General features: G+C 39.4%; 1 protein-coding gene across 2 annotated transcripts in view; it reads left to right on the forward strand.

Annotated features, from left to right (window-relative positions):
- Positions 1-838: 838 nt before the first annotated feature.
- ecel1 (endothelin converting enzyme-like 1) overlaps positions 839-17,345 on the forward strand; it is a 58,227-nt gene continuing 41,720 nt past the window's right edge. Inside the window, exons 1-7 of one of the 2 annotated variants that reach the window (XM_027999675.1) lie at positions 839-1,466; positions 2,995-3,169; positions 11,356-11,537; positions 11,628-12,483; positions 13,665-13,733; positions 15,847-15,957; positions 16,052-16,144. In XM_027999675.1, coding sequence (XP_027855476.1) covers positions 11,650-12,483; positions 13,665-13,733; positions 15,847-15,957; positions 16,052-16,144 — 1,107 coding nt within the window. In that variant the 5' untranslated portion in view covers positions 839-1,466; positions 2,995-3,169; positions 11,356-11,537; positions 11,628-11,649. Of the gene's footprint in view, positions 1,467-1,491; positions 3,170-11,355; positions 11,539-11,627; positions 12,484-13,664; positions 13,734-15,846; positions 15,958-16,051; positions 16,145-17,345 lie in introns of those variants that run through there. The other variant, XM_027999676.1, reaches the window with a different exon arrangement.

Here is a 17,345-nt window from a genome sequence, read left to right on the forward strand (position 1 = left end):
CTAAACTTTAACACAAATATAGAAATATATACTCAAACTAAAACATATAACACAGCGAACCTAAATAAATCCAAAGTTTCCATCCTCAGTTTCTGTCTGCCCTAAAGCTAGTGGGGAATTTTCATTTATTTCTCCACTGCACATTTGTGAAGAGATAAACTCTGAGATGATTGCGAGAAGGTGCAAATTCACTCTCTGCCACATTGTTTTTTCAAAAAATCTCTACATATCTAGTGCACATATTCCAACTTTTAAAAACTTATATTTAGAAAGGATAAGGAGGACAGATTAAAATGCAGCCTATAATCTCAATTTAGCAAAATATCTAACAGTGCTTTACAATGGTACACACACAGAGAGGGAGACACACACGCATCTGTTTTAACTCCTCCAGGGGCTGGAATCAGCCTATCCGACAGCTGAGGCAGGGTCCCAGTAGGGGTACAAGCAATATAAATGGTGCTCCCAGCTCCCCATTAGTCTGTCTGAGAGGAAGATGTAGGGGGTGGACACACAGGGTGGGGTGAGGCTCAGGTGCTGAGCAGGCAGGTCTCCTCTCGTCTTATCTAAGTTGTTGTACCTTTTGGGCAAACTGCCTCCATCCATCTTAAGCCAAACTAAACCCGAGAGTTACCTGGAGGCTAACTATCCAGTTCTGTTTTAGCCTTTGGACAGGAAGCACAAGTGTATTATCAAGTGTATTATAATGTGGTTCACAATGGTTTGTGTATTCCTTTGAAATCAATTAGCTTAGTTTTGTAAGTTCTTGAAATACAATAGTCTTTGCGTTGGACTCCTCTCTCTGAGATTTCAGCTTCATTAGGGATCTTGGTGAATCAAGTGAACCAGGTCAAAGGAATATTTTTAGAAACTCAGAAATAGCATTGCAGTATTGAGCTTATTGAAACTCTTGAATAACTATCAAAAGATGGTACGTTTGCAGAGGTTTTTCAGACCAGCCTTTTTGTATGGTATTCAGTTTAGCTACTTTAACAATCCCCAGAGCCAATAGATCCCATCCCTGTTGTCACAATATGAGGTAGTCTGGATTTCTAACTGAGAAGTGGTTTTGTGTACATTAAGGCCAGAAGTGAGCTGGTTTATTTGCTTGTCCTGGTGGGAACAGGTGTGTAAATAACATCCCAATATCAAATACGGATAAGTCAAAGAGCTGAAGGACTGGAACACACATTGCCTTCCCCTTCTCCTCATCAGCACATTGCTCCCTCTCTCACTCATGTGCTGGGCCACTTGTTATAATTCTGGGTCTGTAGGCCGCATGTGTTGCAGCATAATTTTGCAAAGTGTCCTGCTTACATGCAGGCTGACAGCTGCCCACATCCACTGCTTCACTGAGCCGAATTACAAGCCAGCAGGCCTGGTTTGCCTGACATTATTGTTTCCTGTTAGGAAAATCAGCGCATTGCATGGTGGGAAGAGTACAGCAGAATGGACCCAAAGAAAAGGTAATTAGGAAATCATTTTAAAGCAAGTTGTCAGTCTTGCAGTGGGTTGCAAAAAGTTATTATACTGTAACCTTTAAGGTTTTAGTACATTGCCGTGTTAGAATGTATATCACTTTCCTAAAATAATGGCCTAAGTCTTTTGCCAAAAATGAAAAAAAAAAAAAAAAAATCCACCTCTTTCTTTTCAAAAGATATTAAAGGTAACAATTTGGGCAAAAACATTCTTAAGCCATTATTTTTAGAAAGGTGATATGTAATGGTGTATTTTTCTGGGATGTTTTGTTATAGACCATCATAAATAATACCTATGAATTGTGAGCTTATACTAGATCTAACATTTTTACATACATAAATCTGTAAAGTGTGCAATGTTGTTCAGTCCACAGAACAGAACACCTCTGTACACTTTGTAAAAATAATTTGTTCAATTCTTCCCACAAATCCTCAGTTGGATTTAGGTCTGGACTTTGACTAGTCCATTACTTGGTCCATTCTACAAATGATTTTGTGCTCATATTTAGCTTGACCCAACCTCCCATCACCTATCACCTTCTTCTCTACATCTAATGAAGAAAAGCATCCCAACAGCATGATGCTGCCACTATGCATAGTGTTTTGCATGAAAAAAAGTTCTGTTTTGGTCTCATCTCACCAGAAAACATTTTTTTTCCAAATGCTTACTATGATTTCCCAATCTTCAAAACATCTCCTAGAGCACTACCCAATTCATCATCCAAAAATGAAAAGCCAGTATACCATCAATGGTGTCTAGCTAAACTTATGGGTGAGCAAGTATGGCATTAGAGAAGCACCTATGAAACATCATTGCTTTGTAGGAGCTGCAGAGATCGACAATTCAGGATGGGAGAATCTGCCAATAGGACCATTATTAGTCATGCAGGGGAAACAGAAAATATTTGGAAACACTGTTCTGGTCAGATGTGACTAAAATTTAATTTACTGGTTTACAACTAACAGTTAATATTACCCTGAACACATCATTCCCATCATAAAAATAGTGGTGGTAGGATTATTATGTGGGAATGCTTTCCTTCAGCTGGGACAGAGGAAATGGTTAGTTGATGGGGAGACGGGTGATGCTGCTAAATCATGTAAATATCTTGGAATAAGCCTTGATAGAAGCTGCAAAACACTTTGCAGACAAGAGAGACTGGGGTGGAGGACAACAACCCTAAACATAAATCCAGAGCTAGAGGAATGAATAATGAAGTTTTTAAGATAACAAATTAACATTCATGACCTGCAGATCAGTAAAAGGATTGATTTTATCCAGAGGTTTGATGGTGGGCCATCCTTTATTTTCGTCAGGTTTGAAAACTGTAATTGAATTTTAGCATTTCATGTAGAAAAACTGGTGTGTTTGTGTTTGTAACTCCCTGAGGGGCAGTTTATTTAAATATGCACGTGTGCACGCCTGCGTGCGTGTGTGCGTGTGTGAGTGTGTCTTACCTTGTTAATGAAGCATTCCCTCCCTCTCTCCCTCCTCCTCTGTCCTCATACATCGGAGGCTGTGCGCTGCAGCGGCCGCAGAAAGCGCCGCGGATCCTGGTGTGTGCCGATCTCCGGAGGGTCCCGGATAATCCAGCTGGACCCTCAGTGGACTGGATCTCCCTGCTTACCCATACTAAGCAGAAGTGGGGCTTTCACATTCCGTGCGGGGATTTTTAATTCACTCAGCGCAGGTAAGCCGTTTTAGTACCATAAGTTTTCTTCACTCCGCAGACACTCACGTTTCCACCGAGGCTGCTCCTCTAGGGGTTTGCCGTCTGAGAGTCACCGCAGATGGGGTTCAAATGATAGAGAATTATGGTGGAACAAGTGTTAGCGTTCTGAGATAAAGTAAATAAGTCGGAGACTGTGCCCTGGTCCGCTCCTGTCTCTGCGCACATGGTCTCAGTTTAGGATGCGCAAGCAACCGAAGTTTTTGTGTAGTCACCTGCTCATATGGAGACTGAGTCTAATTGTTAGACTAAATATGACATACTTTCTGCTCTTATTCTACATCAGGCATGCCACATTTAAATGCTCTGAATGCATTAATTTGCGAGCGAACCTGTTTCCAGTGTGAATTGTTGCGTCCTTTCAGAGTTAATTGAAAGATTATCGGAAAACATTTGTGAACTGTAGTGATTCAGATAGAATATATATTAAAAGTATTTTGTACTGCAATGAGGTTGGATCCCCAGGCTCCCACCTTCCCCAAGTGCGTCTTTATGCGCTGTCAGTTCAGTCGCCAAGGAGAAGATCGGACACCCAAGCGAGTGTTGAAGGAAAACAAATAGAAGAGTCATTTTTGTCCTGTTTGTTTCTTTTGAAATCTTTATACTCTACTGGAACTTCTGGGAAATTAGTTTGTAAAGCAGATCAGATTTTCTGAATACACAAACTGATGGTTCTCTGCGCGTAATACTCAACCTTGTTTAAAGTTGACTCAAACCCCTTTATATCTCTAAATGTTTGAACTTACAAATGTTAAACGGTGGAAATGTTAATTGTTACAAGAAATATTAAGTAAATGTTTAAAATACGCAGTCTAGTCAAAGAATAAACAGACGCATCAGAGTAAAAGTCCTCAGTAGTACGCTCTCGCTTTTGTTTAACTTAAGTCTTAAATTATGTTCATAGCCGAACTACACTGATTTAAAATACATTTACCCAAAAAGTTTGGTGTAATAAAGCAAAAGTGTTGTCAATTTTAAACAAAACATCTAAATATTAATTCAACATAAATTAAATTCTAACAAACTATTTTTTTTCATTTTGTTATCTGGTTGGCATTCTGTGTTAAGAGAAACAAAAAGCTGAGAAAAACATAAAAAAAAACTGAAAGAAATGAACTATTGTCATCTTTATTGCCAAGGAGACTTGTAAATCTTTTCCCTGACAAGATGCGCTGTTCATTCGTATTGACTGGCTCAAGATTAAGGAGCTCAGCCAGGTGCCAAATTTCACTTTTGAAACCAACTAAAGTGGATTCAAGCTTACATTCTTGTTCCACCACAAAAACAGTCTCAATCAAAAGCCTGCTGGCAGTTCTTAGGTTTAGTAAATTATTACATACCTTCATACTAGAGCCCATAAACACTATCAGTCTTATCCTACTGTTCTCTGCTTGTTACCACAGTTGGCAACATGTTCATTTAAGGTTTAGGCGAGATTTGTTATCAAAATGAACAAGCTGATGTTTTGAAAATTGAACCATTATCAAATATTACATTTAAAAACTGATATGATTGATTGCATTTTAATTTGAATGGCTAATATTTCATGCTGTCCAAAATTCATTCATTCATTTTTACAGTGTATCAGTTGAGATTGGAAGCAGGTCGTGTATTTTCCCAGAAAATAAAGGACAGATCAATATAAAGGGATTTGCATCAGTGTGGATTCAGAAGTGGCTACATTGTAAATAAAAGAATAGACTCTACTTCATTAACATTTTTAGATGTTAACATACCGTTACTGTCAATCCTGATACGTCAATAATATTTTTCATGTAAGAAATTATCTTCATCCAAGATATTATCACTTTGTCTCTTCTAATAAAGTATCACAATCTGATACTTGTCATTTTTAACTATTGTTATGTTATAATAAAAAAAAGAGAACAATTGAACTATTAGAAATGCTTTAAATCATCTTGTGTGCAAGATTCAATACATGCGTGCTTAAACAGCTCCGCAGAGGAAGTTCTGCTTGAGTACAACTCTAAGTAGAATGTTAGTGCTCATGAGCAGTGTGTCCAAATGGGTAGCCCATACAAATGCAGCGCAGCGGTCTGCTGCAGCCTCTGGCGACTGGTGATAAGACTCAAGGGGTCTGACTTTCACTCTGAACCCTCCGAGTGTCGTAGCTATACTGCTCACGGGGAAAAGCTCGGTGACCATTTTGATTAAGGGATAATAAACCCATTTATAGAGGGCTTGCAGGTGATGCAACTTGGCGGAGAGAAGATAAAAGAAGAGGGTTGCTTCTAAGCCCTTATTTCTGGGTACCACAAAATATCATTACAAACTGCAGCAAAGAAAGAGCAACTTTTTTTTTTCTTCACAGAAAACTTGCAGTTTCTGCTTGGAGTAAAACATGAGCATGATGTGTTCTGACCAGTAATTAGATGATGAGTGGCAGAGTTATTATTAATGTATTAATATCATGTAATGTGTGACTCTGCTGTGAAGAGTTAACAGACAGTTTTAACCTCAACTGACTTTCATCATCAGAATGAAATCTACGAGACCACAGGGAGCAGTTCGGATCTCATAAAGTCTCAGCTTCCCATGACTCTAAAGCGAAACCATAATCAGCTTCCATTTGCCGAGAACAAGTGATATTCTCATTTTAGGTATCTGAATTATGTGACAGGTAACCTTTATGATCTGAAAATCGTCATCCATCAAAAGTCTGTGTGACAGTGATGTGAACCTGGTGCTGCACAGATGCTTCTAAATTAAGTACAAATGAATACAATGTGATTCAGAACTTCAACCACTGTTACTCTTAAAATAACTTTTAACATTTCCATCCATATTTGACACATTTATACTCTGACTTAAAGTTTGTTCTGTTTCTTGTTGAAGTTAAAGAAAACATTTCGTTTTGTCCCCAGTCACCACTAGTTCTTGAAATATTTTGTCTGATCTTTGAGAAATTCATGAATTTGTTGCTCTTGGCTTTGCAACAATAATTTACTATTTTTTGTAGCATCAAATGACGGTCATACTGTTTGGCTGTCATTAACAAATACACAAAAGCAATTTGTGTATTTGTTAAAAATTAAATAATGAATGGCATTAAAGAGTTTGGATACACAACATGAAACTTTCACAATTCTTTTCATAAAGTTAAGATGACCTTTTTTTGTTGCTTTTGCAAATAAAGTTATTTTTTTAAATAAACACCAGCTTTTAATCTGCAGCCATTGTACAATAAAAATAACAGAATCAAAATATTTTCTAATTATAAAATGGTTCTAATGTCAAAAATACATTCAAAAAATGCTTGTGCAGGTTTCAGTCAAACTATTTAGATTTTGAACAGAGCTGATCAGATTTGTTCCAGACTCATTAAAGAAATGTGATACAGCCCCTTTATTAAATGTCAACACTTCAAAGTATAACCCAAATTAACAGTTTTTATTGACTAAAACTTGTGGTATTACCACAGTGTTTACAAAGTATTTTAATCTTGTCATTTTGTCAGTATTTCCATTTTCCAGTTAGTACCAAACCGAGGTGAGAGCAACGACAGCTGTGAGCGCTGGCATGTTGCTACTGCAAGTGACTCTGTTGCAAATTGGTCACAGGTCCATACCTGCAATGCTCTGAAAGGTTTTCTGCTGCATTTTATCTGATTTATGGTGACTACGAGAAATGCGTTGTTGTAACTCCTAAAAGCTAGTTCAGGTTCTGTTCGTTTTATCTTTTCTGTCCACAGCTGTAAACTGTCACACAGAAGAGATCATGTTGAGCAGAAATTATTTTGTTCTCCAAATCAAACTGATGTTACAGCTGGGTGAGTTGGGTCCAATCAACTCAGTGTGTGGAACTAAAATATAGATGTTTTTTTTAAGAGGGTGTCATGAGAATTAACAGAGATTGTGTATTTATTTTTATTTTTGTCAGATTTGCAGGAAGTGCAGACTTGTTTGTTTGAGTCAAAAAGATTGAGCTACAACTTTTAAAATGTTCAAGCTGTTGCTGCACTTGCTCCATTGTTTAGTCAAGTGTATTTATGCAAATTAAATGATAGAGAAAAAAAACAGTTCTTACCTACAAATGATAAAAGCAGTATATTAGCTGTTGTTACTGTTTTTTTCCCTACTCCTTCTTTTAATTAGTATAAATGCTCAACAAGGAGTTGGAATCAGGAGTCTATTTTATTTATTTTTTGGGTCAAACACTGAAAAGTTTGCAAATCATTGTGCTAATGGACTACTAATGGGTATACATACATGGAGGAGGGTCAATGTAGTGTTAATGGGATCTCTGTTCCCCCTGAATATTCCCTAAGCCACACTTTATATCAATAAATAACTGATGTATGGCGACTTTTTGACAACTGCTAAGGAGCGGACCATCAGCTGTGCTGTATCAGTGCAACATTTAAAGGTGCATGTGACAAGCATGAGGGAGAAAGAGGGCGTGCATGTGTGAGTGTGCAGCTGCATTAGTATAACTCTGATATTAGGCTCTGTCATGTTTGGTAAATAGCCATTTATCACGCGAACCTCTCACTGCGATGGTACCCACAAGATCCAATCCATTAGCTATACATTAAATGTCCACCCAGCATGCGATCGTCTGTTGTGTGTGCATGTGTGTCTCATAATTTATTATCACACTTAAGGAGTTGTGACACAGAGATGGTGTTTGCAGCGGAGGGAAGTTGCATGGAGAGTCGGGATACTTCATATTTTGAATTGCAATCCAATTTCCTTCACATTATAGTGAACAGAGGGCAGGAGTCTGTGTGAGTGGCTCTGCTTTCCTGGACCCAGAATGATTCTCATGGGGTGTGTGCATCTGTGTAACAATGCAGAAGATTGATGGATGATAGGGTGGAGTGATAATGACTCTCCACAGACACGGTATCCTTGAATCTCACTGAGTTTTCTTTCCTATTCTTCTCACTTTGATATACTCAGTTTGTCCTGCTCTAGACTTTTCACCTGCAAGTCGGGAGCAGCATTAAAATGATGTAAAGAGCAAGAGGTCACCATAGTTCCACAGGCTATGTATAGAAGATTAACGAAGCCTGAGTGTAAGAAGGGAAGCCTTGTGTGTCTGAAATCTTAGGCAGAAAGGGAGATTCCTCTGTGGTAATGAGAAATGTGTCGCTTTTATTACCTAGTAAGCATTTTCTGATGTTTTATCATTGCTCTTAAAAGTCATTCTCTGTAAACTAAAATAATCATTTATTTGATTATGATAATCAGAAAAGGTCATTTTAGATACCAAAAAGCCATAAACATATTTTAAAGTCACATGTATATGATTCTAAACTGAAAGCTAAAGGTATTTGCAAAAGCAAAAACAGGAAAGCAAATCCTTGTTGGTAGTAAGAAAACGCTACATTTACACTTTGTGTAAAACATGGTAAAATTGGAGATCTATTTTCAAATTAAAAATGACAAGTGGAGTTTCTTTCATTTTATTTGCCTTTGATTTAATTCATATATATATATATATATATATATATATATATATATATATATATATATATATAGTAATGCACTTTAGTTAATGCAAGGCATTATAGACTTTATTTAGGTGCTAAATAAAGTCTGTTATGAGTTTATTATTGGAGTAAAAGTACATATCCTTATTTCCTGTATTTAGCTATTAAACCAATCATCCACTAATCTTACAGAGTTCATTATTATCCCTCATAGAATAAAAAATGTGGGTTCCACTTTTCCTTGGTTGTATTTTCCTTATCTTTGTACAACACTTAAAAAAGTCAACCAACAGCTTGTAAAACAAATCAGAGCTGAACCTGCATTCTCAGTGGCGATAACAGGGATCAATTTTTACAAACTGCTTTCAGCAAGTGGGTTTCCACACACTAAGACACACTCACACACACTTTCTTTAACACTTGATTAACATAATGCATCATCCAGCACTTTCCACTAACATCAGCCATCCCAAAAAGTCTGTCCCTAATGAAGATATTGAAAGCTATTTTTCCATTTTTTTTAATCCCCTGTTTCAAAATTTTAAACTCCTTAAGTCTTAATTAGCTTAGGTGCCAAAGAAAGAAAACATTTCCGACTGTTTGTTTGTGATTATTAATTTAATCTAATAGGTCATTCTTTGAACACTGTCTTCTGTGGGACAGAATCAATTCCTTTTGTTTTAGAATTTGGGTCTTGCACAAGTAAGCTTAATAATACATCAAAAGAGAGAAGAAAAGCTGAAAAGAGAAACGTATGAATTACATAAAGAACTTAAATTCTGCATTTACTGTTTGCAAATATTTGTGTAGTGTAGCTCATACCTAATAAATTTTACTCTTTTGCATTATTCCTGGCCTCTTTTACACACTGTATGAGCTCTTTAAATAAGAAATTTGAACTGATGAAGGCTGGGTTATGAGTAAGGGAAACATGTATTTGCAATTGCAAGAATTATCTACTACTTTTGTGTAAGTAGGAAAACGCGTTACCAGATTTGCAGAACTATATGCCCAAAGTCAGGATCTCTCTTTTTGCACAATTCTACACAAGAGATATTGCAGAGCAACCTGTGAATAATGTGATACAAATATTCTATTTTTAGTGTGTAAGTTTTGCAAATATATTTCATTTTGCAAACAATCTGCAAAGCTATGCTAATTGTTGGAAGTTCCTGACAATATTTTCGGTTTACTTGTAATTCTAAGCAATCCTAAGAAAAACTGTAAACTTTTTTACTTTGACTGAATCAGCATGAGAAATAAAATAAATCACTGATTTAAAACATCTTACAAGCAAATGTATTAGAAAATAATTGTTGTAGACTAATTTACACTGAGATTATTGAAATATGATGGCATAAAATTCAATTAAGACTTAGGATGGAGTAGTTAAGAGTAAACCAAAAATCATCTCCCTACCAAGGATATTCAGTGTCTTACAGTGAAAATCTGGTTTTGTTCATTTAGAGATTAAGTTAAAGGAGATGGTTGTTGGTTGGGCTGGTTTTCTAGAGGTGGCCCTAGAAAACGACACTGAATCAAAGAAAAGGTTTCTGCTGCGCCTTTTGCAAGATCTGGTCAACAGAAGAAAATTACAATGCTTGCTTTTTACTTAACTGACATAAATTTAAGCCATATAGGTCACAAAGTATTGAAAAATAATTAGTTCCTTAACTGAAGTATGATCAATAAACACATTAGAGATATTTTGAATTAAATCTTTATCTCCAATTGGCTAAAGGTAGAGCACAAATTCACACAAGAAAAACAACCATGCAGACACATGACTAACATTGATTAACTTAAATGAACAGTATGTATTTCCAAGACACATAGTGCCATTCCATAGCACAGCAAGGTAACCCTGCTATTTTTGGTTTTAAAAATGTTGCATACATATCAAATATGATTTAAAAGAAATTTGACTTGGGAATTTGACCCCTGAAATTAGGTCTCTGTCTCTTTAAGAAGCTTGTGCTCTTTGCGATTCTCCAACTTCAACACGTCATCGCAACATTTTTCCATTAATAGTTTAGCAGTACTCTTAGGAGTGTTTCACTGAGAAGTAGTCTATATGACCAGCTCAGCAGATACGCAGTTGAACCAGGTGTTTGCTTTCTGCTGCTGCCACTAGTCTAAAGGAGCTGAGCAAACTAAATGAAGGCGAATAAAAATGTCCATCCTTCATCCATTTAAACCAGGTCCTCGATGCATCCTGTTGTGAAAATGGCCTATTTTTTGTTTAATACCCCAAATAAGCAACTTTGCTGGTCTGATAAATGGTGGACAGGGTGAGAACATCTGTCTGTGCCTGTTGATGTGACAGAGGCAATAAAGTCTGGGTCCCCCTCCAGTAATATTAGTTTACATCAATTTGGACTGACACAAGTCAAGTTATGGTTATTGTAACACCTCTCCATGGTCCAGCTGATGCCCAGCTCTTTGCTCACCGTCTCCAGTGATATGCAGGCAATTTTAAGTCACCCGAGGGATACTCTCTGTCCCCTGAGGGATGACTAGCACTAATCAATTGAGCAGCTTGAGCTGACAAACAGAGGCAGACAAAGAAGGGAAAGAGGCGGCAAAACGGATGCTATTCTGTCATTCTCTGTTGTTGTGATGTTGGATTCAATTTCCTATTTCTCTTGTGAGTTACAGCCCTCCTCTGTCTCATTTCTATTTTTATTGACAGGTGACCTGAAATTGATTGCAAAGGAGGAGGACGGGAGAACAAATGGAAGGAGAGCAGAGAGAAAGTGGATAAGAAAGAGACCAGAAACAAGACCAGAAGGTTTCCTCCTGCAGCAGGGAAGTCTCTTTCAATACAGGGCTTTGACTTAAAAAGCAGACAGTTGGCATTACCAGAATAAAAAAGGTAGGCTTTAGACACATTTTAGTCATGAGGTCCTTATTCTAAAGACAGAAAAAGTTAATATTCCAACTTTTTTTTTCCCGAAAACTTTCAGTTACTACCAGATCTGTTATAATGGAGAAGACATACTCCCTAACTGCCCACTACGATGAGTTCCAGGAAATCAAATATGGCGGTCGCTACAGCAGTGACATCCTCAGCAATGGCATGACCCTTCACCTGGGGGGCAGCCTGGACCGCCATGTGGTCCGAGGAAGGGGCAACACCTGGTCAAACAGCCGAAACAAAGACCTGAGCGGCAACAGCAGTAGCGGGGGCCTTCCTCGCTGGAGCAGGAGGGAGAATTGTCTCCTGTCTGCATTGGTCTTTGCTGCAGGCATGTGTCTCATCCTGGGGAGCATGCTGGCTCTCAAATACATTTCACTTGATGACGCGGACTGCAGGCAGGACTGCCAACACAAACGCTCCCTTATGCGGGCAACTCGCTTCGTTCAGGCTAATATTGACATAACCATACAGCCTTGCCAGGACTTCTATTCCTTTGCTTGTGGAGGCTGGCTGAGGCGCCACGGTATCCCCGAAGACAAGCTCAGCTATGGCATCATCACAGCTATTGGAGAGCAAAATGAAGAGAAGCTACAGCAACTCCTTCTGGAGCCGGTTCAGAGACATGGGCCAGACTCCGCAGAGCGGAAGGTCAAGGAGTTTTATCGGTCCTGCATCAACATCAAGGACATTGACAAACTGGGGTCAAAACCCATGACAGAGGTGTTAGACAGCTGTGGAGGATGGGACCTGGACGGAGCACCTTCAGAGAAGGAGGACGCCCCCCAGAGGCCGGATTTTAATGAGCTGCTCTACAGGACGCAGGGGGTTTTTAGCACTGCTGTCTTCTTCTCCCTCACCGTCAATGTGGACGATAAAAACTCCTCCAGGAACGCTATCAGGGTGAGCTCAGAAAACTAATTAGGGCTTATAAATGGCTTATCTGTATTTGCGTGCTGTTGGCTTTTTATTGGCTCTTTAGCAACTTTAATGGCATAATCATCTACCTTAACAAGTTCTACTGTCTTGAGAAAGCTCTGTTTTAAATGCATAATATAATTTTTTGGTGAGGAAGGGAAAAGTTTGCAAGTTTTATGAATCTCAGGATGTGTTTTAGCAATCTTTGTTCAGTGTAAAATTATCCAGTTCAGTCAGCTTAATTAGATTTTGATCCAGGGGTTGTAGGTCAAGTCCAGATTTCTTTTATAAAAATTGTGAAATCACCAATTAGCTTAGTATCAACAGGTAATTCTGATACAAATGTTAACATGACATGAAATTGTGAGTTTAATTGTAAATTCCCACACCACACGTTCATCAGGTTGTATGTGTATAGAGAGCATGTCTGGATAATGTTAGTCTAGTGGAACAGCACTTTGAGCCAGTAAGACTAGAAATGTGTCATGTAAGGTCAGCATATTTACCAGTTATTAAATTAGTCAGTTAAAGAAGATAAATGTTTCAAACATAAAAAAAGGCTGGCGTAGCCATATCTGGGCTCATTGTCATAGCTTATGCTAATATTCGCCTTACTAAATCCTGCTGACAGCAGCTTGACACCACTTCAACTTTGACATACATCACTATGTAGAAAAACGATGTTTTATTAACATGAAACCTCATGCAATGAGACTTACACCTCTGGTGCTGTGTAATTTTGATCCAGTCACAGTCGCATTTTGAATATGTTATGATGAACAATTATTAAATCTCAGAGTTCATAGACAAATGGATTCCTTGGCCTGTGGGAAAACTCAAGGGTTCAATTAACCTGAAAATAACACAAATCACACCAAAATCCACAAATCATGTTTTCCACAATTAACTGCAAAGTCTTTATCTTGGTTGATGTGTGGAAATAAGAGTTGCTTAACTGTGTTAATTATTAATTAAGTGTTATGAATAATTCTGACATTAGGCATTCAGTGTGTTGAATGAAATGTTGATGTTACAGCAAAGCTTTTAATCATTGACTAGCTCTGAATGTGCACCTATGGTGTGCTTACAGAGAAACATAGAAGAGAACATACTTAAATTTACATCAAATTGAATTCTTAACTTTTTATTTTTCTGTGTTTTTGCAGATTGATCAAGAGGGACTCACTCTGCCAGAGAGAAGCCTCTACCTCGGTCAGGATGAGGACAGTGTGAAGGTGAACAAAATTCAGTGGTTTTGCTTCTGTTTTATGTTATCTCTTATCATCTTTTCACCTTATTTTAATCCCTTCATTTCACCTATTTTAGTCCCCTAGTCTCCTCAAATTACTTATTCACAGTGCCTTTCAAAAGTATTCATTTGAAACATGAACATTTTCACGTTTTGTCACTTCACATACACATACTTCAATGCATTTGCCTGCTTTTAAGTGACGGACTAACATAATTGCATAATTACAACATGGAAGAAAAAATTGTTTAAAAATCTGAAAAGCTTGACATACATATGTTTTATCCTCCTTTATTCTGATACATTTTTAGAAAATGAGACGCAACCGACACAAACATTTTTTCTGGTTTGTGTCACTTCACATCTAAGGGTGTTTTCACATCTTATAGTCCAGTTGACTTTGTTCGATTGGGAACCAAAATTGCAACATTTATTAAATTTTCAGCTGGCAAGGTTTGCTTTCACACTGCACTGTCAAATGAAGACATGAGTGCAACTTTCTTTTTTATGAAATGTAAATAAAACTGGAGTGGTATTAGATTTTAGCATTTGTAGGATTTGTCTTTTATTCTTGGTAAAAGACAACATGCCATTTCTCATGCCAGCACTACACTAGACACCTGCATTTGTTTTGGTTGTTTTTACCCAGAATTTCCTGCACTATAATCCGATTTGCTTGCCATTCACATTATGCATTTCAACTGTACCAGAGTTCCCTTCAACCAAACCAAGACCGAGGTTTCTAAGAGGACCAGAGTTTGCTTTTTTGGTCCACATCAGTTTTATTTTACTTTCACACTTCCCCAACCGAATCAGACTTTCTAGGCAAACAAACCAGAGTTTGATTTAAGCAGACTAAACAGGGCTGGAGTGAACTAATGACAGATAAAGCTTGGGATGTTCAAGAAAGACGTGCAGGGAGACTCTGTCCATTTCCTGACATCGCTGGAACAGGTTCAGGTTCAGGGACAGTGAGATGTTTGTTGACTTTAAGCTCATTGTAAAAATCCTAAATTGTTGTGATAGGCTCAGTGTTGGATAGCAGCTAATCTTCATTCAGAACCAATTTCTTATCACAGATGTCAGGAGCTTCTCAAAGGGAGTCATACAGCACTATAAATTGGTAAATGCTGGGCATCTCCAAGCAGGGAGTGAAAAAGAGTCAAATAAAAATAATCACACTGCGTTCAGCTTCTGTCTGCTTTATTCAAATCAACATGGAGGGCTCTTCCACTGCATCTGCCTTGTGCACAACTTGCATACTCACAAATCTCCCAGAACCCCCGGGGTTCATACCGAGTGAGTCGTATTTATGCTAGAGCCTGTCTGCTTTTTGTGAGTGTAGAATTTTCTCCCAGTCCTGTCCTTTCTTTGGCTGACAGAGATCTGTTGGCTTGCTTCAAGGAATCCTTAACTACTGTGGCTGCTTAAAACACAACAGCTCAGTTCATCTCTCTACATCTCGTCAAGTCCTGAATTCCTTCCTAACTCTCCTAACACCTGGTATCCTGCACACTCATTTCCTTCTGGTAAAAACCACTGCCTTAATTCAAAGCAACCACAAAGTGTTGAGTTGGGCAGCTGATTATAAATACATACATAAATACATAAGAGGCTTATTATATCTAGGAGAAGTTTTATAAATAAAAATAAACAGTGAGGAATTTTTTTCTTCACTTCAAAATTTAGCTGGTTTTAAACAACATTCTAAATAAATACCGAGAGGCTGGTCATCCCATTATAACAAATTGTGAAAAAGATGAGAGCTGTAGGAAAACTAAGAGTTCGTTCTCCACTCTCCTCTTAACCTCACCTGTAATATTTATTGTTGTTTTTGTAACTGGCCTTGATTGTTTTCCCTGCTGCCCCTCATTCAACCATTTTCCCCTAAATCCTCTCTGCCTTTTCTTGCCCCTCCATCTGGCCCAATTGACTCTCCCCTCATTCTTCTTCATCAACCCACCTGTTTTCTTCAGCCACCCACTGTGTTTTTGTTATCCCTTCCACTTTGCCACATGTCACCATCGCCACCAGTCATTACTGGTGCCGTCGCCGTGGCACCTCCTGTCCTTCAGCGCTGATGTCACTGTATTTCCCAGATCCTGGCAGCGTACAAAGCCCTGATGGAGCGCCTGCTGAGCATGCTGGGCGCTCACAATGCCACACAGAAGTCCAAGGAGATTATAGAGCTGGAGACCCAACTGGCCAATGTGAGCTGAAAGAGCACAGCCTTGTGCACATGTGCAATCATGCATGCTGATGCGTGTACATATGCATTGTTTAACCATGTGTTTCTTTCAACAGATCACTGTGTCAGAGTACGATGACCAAAGGAAAGACATCAGCACAATGTACAACCGAATCACCCTTAGGCAGCTGCAGCGCATCGCACCTAGCGTGAGTGTAGCACGCACAAACACACACACAGACAAGGCATTTATATAATATTTAGGTATACTGCAGGAAAAACGTATTTGTCTCCTGTTTTTCTTTTTTCCTTTTTTGTCATGAAACTTTTTCAGATCAACTTTGTTTTTAATCAGACACAGATAACGTGAGTAAATATGAAATGCAGTCCTCAAATGAGGATTTTATTCATTTTGAGAAAGAAACTACTCAAACCATCCATCCATCCATCCATCTTCTTCCGCTTATCCGAGGTCAGGTCGCGGGGGTAGCAGCTTCAGAAGGGAGGCCCAGACTTCCCTCTCCCCAGCCACTTCTTCTAGCTCCTCCGGGGGAATCCCGAGGCGTTCCCAGGCCAGCCGAGAGACATAGTCCCTCCAGCGTGTCCTGGGTCTTCCCCGGGGCCTCCTCCCGGTGGGACGTGCCCGGAACACCTCACCAGGGAGGCGTCCAGGAGGCATCCTGACCAGATGCCCAAGCCACCTCAACTGGCTCCTCTCGATGTGAAGGAGCAGCGGCTCTACTCTGAGTCCCTCCCGGATGACTGAGCTTCTCACCCTATCTCTAAGGGAGAGCCCAGCCACCCTACGGAGAAAACCCATTTCGGCCGCTTGTATCCGCGATCTCGTTCTTTCGGTCATGACCCAAAGCTCATGACCATAGATGAGGGTGGGAACGTAGATCGACCGGTAAATCGAGAGCTTCGCTTTTTGGCTCAGCTCTCTCTTCACCACGACGGACCGGTACAGCGCCCGCTTGACAGCAGACGCTGCGCCAATCCGCCTGTCGATCTCCCGCTCCCTTCTTCCCCCATTCGTGAACAAGATCCCGAGATACTTAAACTCCTCCACTTGGGGCAGGACACCCCCCCTGACCCGGAGAAGGCACTCTACCCTTTTCCGGCTCAAGACCATGGCCTCGGATTTGGAGGCACTGATCCCCATCCCGGACGCTTCACACTCGGCTGCGAACCGATCCAGCGAGAGCTGCAGATCACGATCTGATGAAGCCAAAAGGACCACATCGTCTGCGAAAAGCAGAGATGAGATCCCAAGGCCACCAAATCGGATCCCCTCAACACCTTGGCTGCACCTAGAAATTCTGTCCATGAAAGTGATGAACAGAATCGGTGACAAAGGGCAGCCCTGGCGGAGTCCAACTCTCACCGGAAACGAGCCCGACTTACTGCCGG

The sequence above is a fragment of the Xiphophorus couchianus genome, chromosome 18 (assembly GCF_001444195.1).
Source record: "Xiphophorus couchianus chromosome 18, X_couchianus-1.0, whole genome shotgun sequence".
NCBI classification, from domain to species: domain Eukaryota; kingdom Metazoa; phylum Chordata; class Actinopteri; order Cyprinodontiformes; family Poeciliidae; genus Xiphophorus; species Xiphophorus couchianus.